The 13928-nt window shown below is 43.0% G+C and overlaps 1 protein-coding gene across 1 annotated transcript in view; it reads right to left on the bottom strand.

Annotated features, from left to right (window-relative positions):
• LOC106572662 (low-density lipoprotein receptor-related protein 1) overlaps nt 1–13928 on the bottom strand; it is a 237152-nt gene that overhangs the window by 51870 nt on the left and 171354 nt on the right. The window contains 8 exon segments of the mRNA XM_082962191.1: nt 242–391; nt 1849–1962; nt 2943–3062; nt 3295–3423; nt 5159–5284; nt 5731–5923; nt 6538–6742; nt 7490–7679. Of these exon segments, the coding sequence (XP_082818317.1) occupies nt 242–391; nt 1849–1962; nt 2943–3062; nt 3295–3423; nt 5159–5284; nt 5731–5923; nt 6538–6742; nt 7490–7679 (1227 nt within the window).

Genomic DNA, 13928 nt, shown 5'->3' with positions numbered 1-13928 from the left:
ATAAAGTTCTGCTATGAGTCAGACATGTGGTACAAATAGCTATGCTTTGTTGCCTGCGCAATGTAACTAATAGAATAGCCCCAAAAGTGCAACCCACCCATTTTGGCACTCCCAGGCAGGCTAAAGCAAATGCTCAAAGTGTTTGAAAGAAAACACATACTATTTGAACCCATGAAAGAATGATTTGCTGAACAAAAGGCCCTAAAAGGAGAAAGGCAAGATCTGTCTGTCTGTCTGTTACCTGGGCAGTTCCTCTCGTCTGAGAAGTCTCCACAGTCGTTGTTACCGTCACACTTCCAGGAAGGCAGGTAGCACAGCGTGGTCTTCCCACAGCTCTGGAAAGTCGCCCCCTTCACCCCCAGACGGAAGTAGCGAGAACAGTCAGTTGGCACTGGGGAGGAGGGACATTATACATCAGTGGCATTCAGTGGGGTAAAGTACTTCAGTAAAAATACTTTAAAGTACTACGTAAGTAGTTTTTGGGGGGTATCTGTACTTTACTATTTATATTTTTGACAACTTTTGCTTTTTACTCCATACATTTTCCCCATACTTGTTACATTTCGAATGCTTCGCAGGACAGGAAAATGGTCCAATTCACACACGTATCAAGAGAACATCCCTGGTCATCCTACTGCCTCTGATCTGGAGGACTCACTAAACAGAGAACATCCCTGGTCATCCTACTGCCTCTGATCTGGCGGACTCACTAAACAGAGAACATCCCTGGTCATCCCTACTGCCTCTGATCTGGAGGACTCACTAAACAGAGAACATCCCAGGTCATTCCTACTGCCTCTGATCTGGAGGACTCACGAAACAGAGAACATCCCAGGTCATTCCTACTGCCTCTGATCTGGAGGACTCACTAAACAGAGAACATCCCTGGTCATCCCTACTGCCTCTGATCTGGCGGACTCACTAAACAGAGAACATCCCTGGTCATCCTACTGCCTCTGATCTGGAGGACTCACTAAACAGAGAACATCCCTGGTCGTCCCTACTGCCTCTGATCTGGAGGACTCACTAAACAGAGAACATCCCTGGTCATCCCTACTGCCTCTGATCTGGAGGACTCACTAAACAGAGAACATCCCTGGTCATCCTACTGCCTCTGATCTGGAGGACTCACTAAACAGAGAACATCCCTGGTCATCCCTACTGCCTCTGATCTGGAGGACTCACTAAACAGAGAACATCCCTGGTCATCCCTACTGCCTCTGATCTGGAGGACTCACTAAACGCAAATGCTTTGTTTGTAAATGATGTCTGGGTTGGAGTATGCCCCTGGCTATCCATAAATAAAAATAAAAGCGTGGTGTCTGGTTTTCTTAATATAAGGAATGTGAAATGATTTATACTTTTACTTTGATACTTAAGTGTATTTTAGCAATTACAGTTACTTTTGATACTGAAGTATATAAAAAACCAAATACTTTGACTTTTACTCAAGTAATATTTTACTGGGTGACTTTTACTTAAGTCATTTTCTATTAGGGTATCTTTACTTTTACTTCAGTATGACAATTGAGTACTTTTTCCACCACTGGTGACATTAGTGGTTAGTTGTGGGGCTCTTGGGAGTAGTATCTGTACATTCAACATGGAGTGTATATAAAATTGCATCATATCCCCTATATAGGGCCTACCTGGTTAAATAAAGGTGAAATAATCTGTTTTTAAATAGTACACTACTACAGCCTGGGCCATGTCATAATGCACAGGGAACAGTGTCAGAGGAATCTGATCTATAGTTCTTCATTAGTGATACAGGATGGGTCAGAGAAATAGCTTTAACCATCTTTATTCAACAGATATCCAACATGTAAAGATGGCTTGTAGACTTACAGCAGTTCATCTCATCACTGGCGTCCTCACAGTTGACCACCTGGTCACAGCGGCTGGAGTTGGAGATGCAGCTTCCATCTCGACACTGGAACTCTGCAGCTTTACACAGGGTCACTGGAGAACACACACACAACACAATGGATATAGTAATGTGGACGTACACACACAACACAATGGATATAGTAATATAGACGTACACACACAACACAATGGATATAGTAATATGGACGTACACACAACACAATGGATATAGTAATATGGACGTACACACAACACAATGGATATAGTAATATGGACGTACACACACAACACAATGGATATAGTAATATGGACGTACACACAACACTATGGATATAGTAATATGGACGTACACACACAACACAATGGATATAGTAATATGGACGTACACACACAACACAATGGATATAGTAATATGGACGTACACACACAACACAATGGATATAGTAATATGGACGTACACACACAACACAATGGATATAGTAATATGGACGTACACACACAACACAATGGATATAGTAATATGGACGTACACACACAACACAATGGATATAGTAATATGGACATACACACACAGTTACACTATGACACACACACAGTTACACTATGACACACACATACACACAGTCACACACACAGTCACACTATGACACACACACACACACACGCACAGTTACACCATGACACACACATACACACAGTCACACACACAGTTACACTATGACACACACATACACACAGTCACACCATGACACACACATACAGTCACACTATGACACACACACACACACACACACACACACACACACACACACACACACACGCACACACGTACACACAGTCACACGTACACACAGTCACACCATGACACACATACAGTCACACCACGACACACATGCATACAGTCACAATATGACACACACACACACAGTCACACCACGACACACACAGTCACACGTACACACAGTCACACTATGACACACATACAGTCACACTATGACACACACTCACACACACACCTAGTCACACCATGACACACACACACACACAGACACACTATGACACACAGGACTTACTGTTGCAGGGCAGCTCGTCTGAGTGATCTCCACAGTCGTCAGTCCCATCACACCAGAACATATGGTCGATGCAGCGTCCATTGATACATCGCCTGTAGCCTTTCTTACATAGACGGTTCGCTGCAGAGAGGAAGACCAGCATTAGAAGAGATGTTCTCCAGTTGTCTTACTATGACTAAATTCTCTCTCCTGAAATTAAACTGACATCCAATTGTCTTCCTTTTGTGGTACAAAGATTGAGAACAGCAACACTGTGCTAACTGACAATGTAATTCAAGCCCAGATTCCAAGTACTCAGATTGCAGACATGCATTGTGCAAGCAGACACACGCTCGTACGCACACAGACTCACCGCAGTAGGACTGTTTCTCGTCTGACTTGTCCTTGCAGTGGGCCATGCCATCACAGGTCAGGCTGTAGTTGATGCAATCCCCGTTGCCACACTCAAAGTCATCCACACTACCACACAACGCGTTCAGAGCTACAGTAGTAGAACAAGGAGAGATGGAGACAGAGTCAGCACCATTTATCCTAACCAGACTGGACCCTTTAAATAAATCTTGGTAGGGATAACCCCCTTTTTTACATTTTCGCTAAAATGACATACCCAAATCTAACTGCCTGTAGCTCAGGCCCTGAAGCAAGGATATGCATATTCTTGGAACCATTTGAAAGGAAACACTGAGGTTTGTGGAAATGTAAATTGAATGTAGGAGAATATAACACAATAGATCTGGTAGAAGAAAATACAAAGAAAAAAACAACCGTTTTTTTTCCCACCATCATTGAAATGCAACAGAAAGGTCCCAGTTCTAGCCATCACTCTGGTTGTAATTCCGATGGTGTCCACAGGATGGCAGCAGTGTATGTGCAAAGTTCAGACGGAGAACTTGAAGTATGAGCGAACTAGATGACATTTAGTGTGAAGTCACCCAGGTACATTTGGGAAAAGCATTCATATTACATTTTTCTGCAATAATATTGTCAAATCTGTATACTTGGACTTTGTTTTAGCTTTTCCAGTATTAGTAGCCATATTATAAGTGAAACATTTGCAACACAACCAGTTTTCATAACTTCATATCTCTGAATATTCTTATAATTTTTGTCCAAAACAAAAAGGATGCTGTCGCACAAGGTTAGCAGGTACATTTTGCGACAGATACAGGGATACTCCCGCAAAGCCCAGCTCATTGGCTATCTAGCTAGCTTTGTTTGACCCCGATTGGTGCTTATTTGACAAAGTTAGAGTCGATCAAGTGAAGACCGCCCGCATCATCGGCGTGCCATGAAGGTGTCGCTCTCTTACCAAATTTGCTGTCCAATAGGACATACTACACCCCTAATGATATAGTGAAGTCTGGTTATGTTCTAGGATCTCTGAGGAATAAATATGAATGTGAGGTGACTGGTTGAAACAACGTTTAGGGTTAGATTTTCACAGATTCCTTTCTTTGCAAATTGAACGAGTGGAAATACAAAATCGATCGTGCATGCTATATGGACCTTTCTAGGATATGAAAAAGGATTTTATCTAACAAAACGACACTTCATGTTATCTCTGGGACCCTTTGAAGGATAAATTAGAGCAAGATTTCAGAATGTAAGTACACATTTCATCTTCAGAGGTGAATTTATCAATCCTATCGCGCTAAAAAAAGTGTTCTGTTGTTAGGAGCTCTCCTCAAACAATAGCATGGCATTTTTTCGCAGTAATAGCTACTGTAAATTGGACAGTGCAGTTATATTAACAAGAATTTAAGCTTTCAGCCGATATAAGACACTTATGTACATTTACATTTTAGTCATTTAGCAGACGCTCTTATCCAGAGCGACTTACAGTAGTGAATGCATACATTTCATACATTTCATTTCATGCATTTATTTTTTGTACCGTACCGTACCGACATTTGTTGTTTCTCTAAAGCCTGCGATCATGACACAAGGCGCTACCTGATTTACAACTGTCCCGTTGACGGGACGCCTATCCCTAATTAAAAGAGGAGGTATTGACATGTCCTTGGACTGATCAGATCATCGTCATCACAATTAGCATTTTGCTCAGTGGATTAACACCAGTCTTAAGGTCTCAGGCAAGGTAGCCCCGGTTTCTACTGCTCCTCAGAGTCTGGCTTTGGAAGACTACAGCAACATTACTCTTCGCCCAAATATAGCGCATCCAACCAACGCTCCAACTGTGCCCCGCCCCTTCTCACCTGAACAGCTGTTGTCCTCCAGGAGTCTGCGGTCTCCACGGCAACTACAGTTGACCCTCGCGTCTGAGGTGAGCAGGCACAGGTCCTGACAGCCCCCGTTGTTGGTCAGACAGGGGGAGAACTCACCTGGTGAGGAACAATCGTAAAGAATATTCCTTGTGTTATTATGTTTCATCTTTTGTTTTTACATTGTAAGTCAGCATTTCACTGTTAGTTTACACCTGTTGTTTACGAAGCATGTGACAAATGAAATGTAAATCTTGTTTATTAATGTTCTGTATCATGCCATGTTTTATGTTTTGTGTGGGCACAAGGACAAGTAGCTGTTGCTTTTGTAAACAGCTAAGGGGGATCCTAATGCAAAACCAATACCAATCAATCGATCAAATGTACTTATATAGCCTTTTTTACAGGAACAGTTTTCACAAAGAGCTTTACCGTAACCCTGTGTAATATCAGTGTAAGTGTATTTGCACATGATTAAGTTGACCAATTTGAAAGCATCTTTCTTTCTGTTAGTTCCTCAGCATAAATGCCCCGCCCACTTTTGACCTATGAGTTCCACCACTCACAGCTGTTGGTGTCGTTGGCCACAGCGATTATTCCCATTGGCTGCTGGGGGATGTCATTTCTCAGTAACCTCATGTCTCTGCCCACAAACTTGTCAGCTCTGAGCACGGCCCTGCGGACCCAGTCAGTCCAGAAGATGTAGTCCCCATACACAGCCAGGCCAAACGGATGCACCGGCTCATTCTTCACCACCACCTATGGGGGGCAGTCACATGGTTAGTAAAAAGTTGGCCACACAAAAGTGGTGGGTCTGTAAACAACTGGATTAGAAGTGCTGAATTTGGACCGAAGGCACAATACTCTCACAATCAAAAATAAGAGACCTTATTTCGATAATGACTAAAAAGGAATAAAATGGTTAGATAAGAGAAAATACATCTGCTGATCCTAGGAGTCTATAGGAGTTGACACAGGTAACAGAGTTGACACAGGTAACGGAGTTGACACAGGTAACAGAGTTGACACAGGTAACAGAGTTGACACAGGTAACAGAGTTGACACAGGTAACAGAGTTGACACAGGTAACAGAGTTGACACAGGTAACAGGGTTGACACAGGTAACAGAGTTGACACAGGTAACGGAGTTGACACAGGTACTAGAGTTGACACAGGTAACGGAGTTGACACAGGTAACAGGGTTGACACAGGTAACAAAGTTGACACAGGTAACAGAGTTGACACAGGTACTAGAGTTGACACAGGTAACAGAGTTGACACAGGTAACAGGGTTGACACAGGTAACAGAGTTGACACAGGTAACAGGGTTAACACAGGTAACAGAGTTGACACAGGTAATGGAAGTGACTCACGTAGCGGTTGCTGCCGTCGTACTCGCAGCGCTCTATCTTGTCCAGTGTGGCATCTGAGAAGTAGAGTTTCTCTGCGCGGTGGTCTATGGCCAGGCCGTTGGGGGTGCGGATGTCATTACCGATGATCACCAGCACGTTGGCACCAGACAGACTGGCACGCATGATACTGGGAGACTGCTCGTTCCAGTTGGTCCAGAACATCAGACTAGTCGACAAGGACACAACAGGAAATAGAGGGACAGTTACATGTAGTTTTTATACATAATAAACAGACGGTAATGGAGTCAGTGAATAAATTGCTCCACTAACGGACTAATAAAGTGACCTAACAGCTGCGGTTGACATTTTATCCATCAAATTAAATCTTGTAGTCATCAAAGAGCATAGCTCAAAGGCCGGCAGATTGCGATATTGAGTCGTTTCCATCTTACCGTCCAAACGCATTGTAGGCAGCCGGCAATACACTCGTGTCCCCCATGGACCGGTTCGTACCTAAAACATTCTCACTTTCAGGCTGCAAAGGCGTCGATTTCCTCTTTAACTAGATTTAATGGTGAGAAGGCTGAAAAAAACTTACTTTCTTTAGGAAACCATTTTCCACCATCATGCTAAAGTGGCTAATGCCTAGGAATACTAGTCCCGGATGTTGCGTATCACGTGTAGCAAGTCAGGTTGCAGCAGTCCATTGTTTACTTCTGGCTGAACGCAGGGCACAACATTAGGAAGTAGCATTAGCCACTAGCATGGTCCACAGGGGATACCAGCGTATTGCCAGCTGCGTACAATATGTTTGGACGGTAAGATGGAACCAACAATACCAGATCAATATCGCCATCTGCTGGCCTTTGGACTACAACAAGCATATTGAACCTAGACCAACAAGTAATTCACACCACTTCAATTCTACAATTTATTTATATTTCTTTATACAAAGAACATCACTGCCACTCACTCCTGGCACTCGTCCAGCACAAAGGCCCTGGGGTGGTCATCTCCAGACATGGTGACCACGGTGTTGCGGTCGTAGGCCTGCGGTCGGCTCTGGTCGACCGTGTGTCGGGTGATGGTGGAGGTGGTGTAGCTGGTCCAATAGAGGGTGTCCCAGCCACGGTGGTACGCCAAGCCCTCCACCGAGCCTACATCTGGGGTAGAGAGAGAGAGAGGGAGAGAGAGAGAGAGAGAGAGGGGGGGGGGGAGAGAGAGGAGAGGGAGGGAGGGAGAGAGAGAGAGAGAGAGAGAGAGAGAGAGAGAGAGAGAGAGAGAGAGAGAGAGAGAGAGACATTAGGACAGCCTATTGAGGGAGTGGGACAGTCATTCTTTAGTGTTAGGGTCATAACAAGGTCAATATTACTGTCACAGACCTTGGTGGTTCACTAGCAAACAGACAAAAAGAGCCAATGAAAGAGCATAGCCTGTCAAGGAGGACAAAGTCCAAACAACTACAGTAGAAAAAGGAAAGGTAACACCTTCTGTTCAGACATTTACATGGCAGTAGGAAACATTGTTATATGTCGCTGTCCATACAAGTTAGAGGAGAGTTCACATTAAATAATTCCCTATAGGCTCTTTCAAGGTTCATCCCTTATGAGCTTTTCTCAGAGTTTCCAGCATCTGCTTTTGTCACACCACTGACCATTTTTATGACAATTGCTCAATAATAAAATCCTGGACGTCTGTAACCGTTTGCTCATGGTCAAAAGTCAATGATTACTTATTTTTCTCCCTGGTGTTAAGGTGGATGGAGGGTGGGGGTGTAAATCAACCCTACTGCAACTAAAGACAACTGGTACATAAAGACTAGTGTGTATTACTATATCTAACCCTAAAGACAACTGGTACATAAAGACTAGTGTGTATTACTATATCTAACCCTAAAGACAACTGGTACATAAAGACTAGTGTGTATTACTATATCTAACCCTAAAGACAACTGGTACATAAAGACTAGTGTGTATTACTATATCTAACCCTAAAGACAACTGGTACATAAAGACTAGTGTGTATTACTATATCTAACCCTAAAGACAACTGGTACATAAAGACTAGTGTGTATTACTATATCTAACCCTAAAGACAACTGGTACATAAAGACTAGTGTGTATTACTATATCTAACCCTAAAGACAACTGGTACATAAAGACTAGTGTGTATTACTATATCTAACCCTAAAGACAACCAGTACATAAAGACTAGTGTGTATTACTATATCTAACCCTAAAGACAACTGGTACATAAAGACTAGTGTGTATTACTATATCTAACCCTAAAGACAACTGGTACATAAAGACTAGTGTGTATTACTATATCTAACCCTAAAGACAACCAGTACCTAAAGACTAGTATGTATTACTATATCTAACCCTAAAGACAACTGGTACATAAAGACTAGTGTGTATTACTATATCTAACCCTAAAGACAACCAGTACCTAAAGACTAGTGTGTATTTACAGTTGAAGTCTGAAGTTTACATACACCTTAGCCAAATGCCTTTAAACTCAGTTTTTCACAATTCCTGACATTTAATCCTAGTAAAAATTCCCTGTCTTAGGTCAGTTAGGATCCCAATTTATTTTAAGAATGTGAACTGCCAGAATAATAGTAGAGAGAATGATTTATTTCTGCTTTTATTTCTTTCATCACATTCCCAGTGGGTCAGAAGTTTACATACACTCACTTAGTATTTGGAGCATTGCCTTTAAATTGTTTAACTTTCGTCAAACGTTTTGGGTAGCCTTCCACAAGCATCCCACAATAAGTTGTGTGAATTTTGGACCATTCCTCCTGACAAAGCTGGTGTAACTGAGTCAGGTTTGTAGGCCTCCTTGCTCGCACACGCTTTTTCAGTTCTGCCCACACATTTTCTATTGGATTGAGGTCAGGGCTTTGTGATGGCCACTCCAATACCTTGACTTTGTTGTCCTTAAGCCATTTTGCCACAACTTTGGAAGTATGCTTGGAGTCATTGTCCATTTGGAAGACCCATTTGCGACCAAGTTTTAACTCCCTGTCACGATTCCCACCGACGGTGGCGCCCCCTCCTGCTCGGGTGGTGCTCGGCGGTCGTCGTCACCGGCCTATTAGCTACCACCGATTCCCTTTTGCTTTTCCCTTTTTTTGGTTTTGGACACCTGTGGTCAATTAGCCATTAGAGGGGCTATTTAGTTTAGCTGGCCCGCTCCTTGTTGTGCGGGATTGATTATTGTATGTCGACTTCTTGTTCGTGTCGGCTTTGCATTGTCGCTCATTGTGTTTATTCCCCTGTGCTTGGGAACTTTGTTTTTGCTTCAGTGTTATTAAAAACACCACTCCCTGTGTTCGTTGCTTCCTGCGCCTCATTCCTGCAACGCGACTACCAAAGCCCTTACACTCCCTGACTGATGTCTTCAGATGTTGCTTCAATTATATCCACATAATTTTCCTGCCTCATGATGCCATCTATTTTGTGAAGAGCACCAGTCCCTCCTGCAGCAAAGCACCCCCACAACATGACGCTGCCACCCCAGTGCTTCACAGTTGGGATGGTGTTCTTCGGCTTGCAAGCCTCTCCCCCTTTATCCTCCAAACATAACGATGGCCAAACAGTTCTATTTTTGCTTCATCAGATCAGAGCACATTTCTCCAAAAAGTACAATCTTTGTCCCCATGTGCAGTTGCAAACCGTAGTCTGGCTTTTTTTATGGCGGTTTTGGAGCAGTTCCTTCTTCCTTGCTGAGCAGCCTTTTGGATTATGTCAATATAGGACTCGTTTTAACGTGGATGTAGATACTTTTGTATCTGTTTCCTCGAGCATCTTCACAAGGTCCTTTGCTGTTGTTCTGGGATTGATTTGCACTTTTCGCACCAAAGTACAGAACGCGTCTCCTTCCTGAGCGGTATGACGGCTGAGTGGTCCCGTGGTGTTTATACTTGCGTACTATTGTTTGTACAGATGAACGTGGTACCTTCAGGCATTTGGACATTGCTCCAACGGATGAACCAGACTTGTGGAGGTCTACAAGTTTTTTTTCTGAGGTCTTGGCTGATTTCTTTACATTTTCCCATGATGTCAAGCAAATAGGCACAGTGTTTGAAGGTAGGCCTTGAAATACATCCACAGGTACACCTCCAATTGACTCAAATGATGTCAATTAGCCATCAGAAGCTTCTAAAGCCATGACATAATTTTCTGGAATTTTCCAAGCTGTTTAAAGGCACAGTCAACTTAGTGTATGTAAACTTCTGATCCGCTGGAATTGTGATACAGTGAATTCTAAGTGAAATAATCTGTCTGTAAACAATTGTTGGAAAAATTAACTGTGTCATGCACAAAGTAGATGTGCTAACCGACTTGCCAAAACTATAGTTTCTTAGCAAGAAATGTGTGGAGTGGTTGAAAAACGAGTTTTAATGACTCCAACCTAAGTGTATGTAAACTTCCAATGTAAAGTGTATGTAAACTTCCAACCTAAGTGTATGTAAACTCCCGGCTCTGTACTGTAGCAGCACAGAGCCGTGCTGCTACAGTACTGACAACATTACCTATCTGACAGAGCTGCGCTGTAACAGTACTGACAACATTACCTATCTGACAGAGCCGTGCTGCTACAGTACTGACAACATTACCTATCTGACAGAGCCGTGCTGCTACAGTACTGACAACATTACCTATCTGACAGAGCCGTGCTGCTACAGTACTGACAACATTACCTATCTGACAGAGCTGCGCTGTAACAGTACTGACAACATTACCTATCTGACAGAGCCGTGCTGCTACAGTACTGACAACATTACCTATCTGACAGAGCCGTGCTGCTACAGTACTGACAACATTACCTATCTGACAGAGCCGTGCTGCTACAGTACTGACAACATTACCTATCTGACAGAGCTGCGCTGTAACAGTACTGACAACATTACCTATCTGACAGAGCCGTGCTGCTACAGTACTGACAACATTACCTATCTGACAGAGCCGTGCTGCTACAGTACTGACAACATTACCTATCTGACAGAGCCGTGCTGCTACAGTACTGACAACATTACCTATCTGACAGAGCCGTGCTGCTACAGTACTGACAACAGACAAACAAGGAGCATCGTCGTTCTCAAGACAAACAAAGCCATCTTTCTCTTCTTGTGTTCTCATTTTTTATTAGTCTTCTTTCCTCCTCTCGTTCTTTCTCAGCATAGCTGGTTGTTCAGCCTGTCCTCTAGCTATCTGTGGAATCTGAATTTGGGGCCAGATGTGACACCTGAAAAGGCTATAATGGACAATAAAATTACACCTCTGTCAGGCACTTAACATCAACTATAATTGGCTGCTTTTAATGAGAACTGAGATGGTTGCCAGCGACAGCGACGGCCATAATTTTGTATTATAGTTTTGCTTGGTTTCAACAAATCAATACAACATCAAGGACAAGACTGGATTGACATTTTACAATACAAGCTCAGGTCCAGAATTTGGTGGAATACTGATATGGAATACTGTTGCAGCCAACTCCAATGTCAGAGATGGACTCCTCTCTCAATGCCATAGTCTCTAGGAAGAAGTGTTTGTGTTTGTAATCTTGGATCTTTAAAACTAGTTTTGGAACTACATCCCTGATTCTGAATCATCCCTCCTATGAGATCATAGTCTTGGGAGTTCTGGCCCAGATAAAAGGGACTGTACATACTAACAAATAAAGCTAAACATTTTATAACTCAAGTACAAACTGCTTAGGGAATCTCCATCAATTGATGCTGCCCTCTCGTCAAGGACTGGCCAGAAACAAATCGTCCCTTTGTCTATCAAAGCTGAACAGAGAGATTTTTACTGCATTCTTTTCAAGAAACGACAGCCCAGATACGGACGCATTGTTTAAGATTCTAAATCTTATGTGCTCAGTTAACTGCTGTGTGTCATTGAGAACGTGTCAGTGAACCTGTTAGTCGTCTTATTGAAGAGCCAATGTGGTTATGAGTGATAAGGTTTAACAGTAGGAGAGTGTACAGGCAGAGAGTCAGGGTGTCATAGACGATGTTACTGCTGTCTCCTATTATCAGTCTGCCATTATAATTACTATCAGGATTATAGATCATTAGTGGTCAGAAGAATCAACACCGCCTTGTGTCTCTGGAGGACAGAACAGAATAAAAGAACCGTGGGGAAATACTGATGATGAAGAAGAGTGGTGGGGGCTTTGGGTAACAGTAGTAGTGGTGTGGGCCAGGGGAATGGGGCAGATGGGACTGAGGTAATGAAGGTCTTGGTGCCCATGCTGGACGGCCTCATCCTGGTGACGGGCCTGGTGGGTCACTGCCTGGTCATGTCCACCCTTGTTGGCCGGAGAAGGAGGCGAGGCGATTGATTGTCTGATTGATTGATTGATTTCGTAGAGTTAAAAACGATTTAAAACTAGAAATAAAGAACCCAGAGGACGAGCGTTAATAACACTTATTTTATGTTGCCAGGATATCCATGATCCATTCTAGTGTTGCATCTACAGCGCATTCGGAAAGTATTTGTACCCCTTGATTTTTTCCACATTTTGTTATGTTACAACCTTATTCTAAAATGGATAATAAAACAATTGTCCTCATCATTCTACACACAATACCCCATAATGACAAAGCAATTTTTAAAATATTTTTTAAATGTTTGTACATTTATTAAAAATAAAAACAGAAATACCTTATTTACGTAAGTATTCAGACCTTTTGCTATGAGACTCGAAATTAAGCTCAGGTGCATCCTGTTTCCATTGATCATCCTTGAGATGTTTCTACAACATGTGGTAAATTCAATTGATTGGACATGATTTGGAAAGGCACACACTTGTCTATATAAGGTCCCACAGTTGACAGTGCATGTCGAGCAAAAACCAAACCAAGGAATTGTCTGTAGAGCTCCGAGGCAGGATTGTGTCGAGGCACAGATCTGGGGAAGAGTACCAAAACATTTCTGTAGCATTGAAGGTCCCGAAGAATCCAGTGGCCTCAATTATTCTTAAATGGAAGAAGTTTGGAACCGCCAAGACTCTTCCTAGAGCTGACCGCTCGGCCAAACTGAGCAATTGAGGAAGAAGGGCCTTGGTCAGGGAGGTGACCAAGATCCCGATGGTCACTCTGATAGAGCTCCAGAGTTCCTCTGTGGAGATGAGATAATTATCTCTGCAGCACTCCACCAATCAGGCCTTTATGGTAGAGTGGCCAGACGGAAGCCACTCCTCAGTAAAAGGCACATGACAGCCCGCTTAGAGTTTGCCAAAAGGCACCTAAAGGCCTCTCAGACCATGAGAAACAAGATTCTCTGGTCTGATGAAACCAAGATTGAACTCTTTGGCCTGAATGCCAAGCTTCACGTCTGGAGGAAACCTGGCACCATCCCTACGGTGAAGCATGGTGGTGGCAGCATCATGCTGTGGGG

The sequence above is a fragment of the Salmo salar genome, chromosome 15 (assembly GCF_965601325.2).
Source record: "Salmo salar chromosome 15, fSalSal1, whole genome shotgun sequence".
NCBI classification, from domain to species: Eukaryota; Metazoa; Chordata; class Actinopteri; order Salmoniformes; family Salmonidae; genus Salmo; species Salmo salar.
The sequence above is the reverse complement of the archived record's forward strand: the minus strand, read 5'-3'. Positions and strand labels throughout refer to the sequence as shown.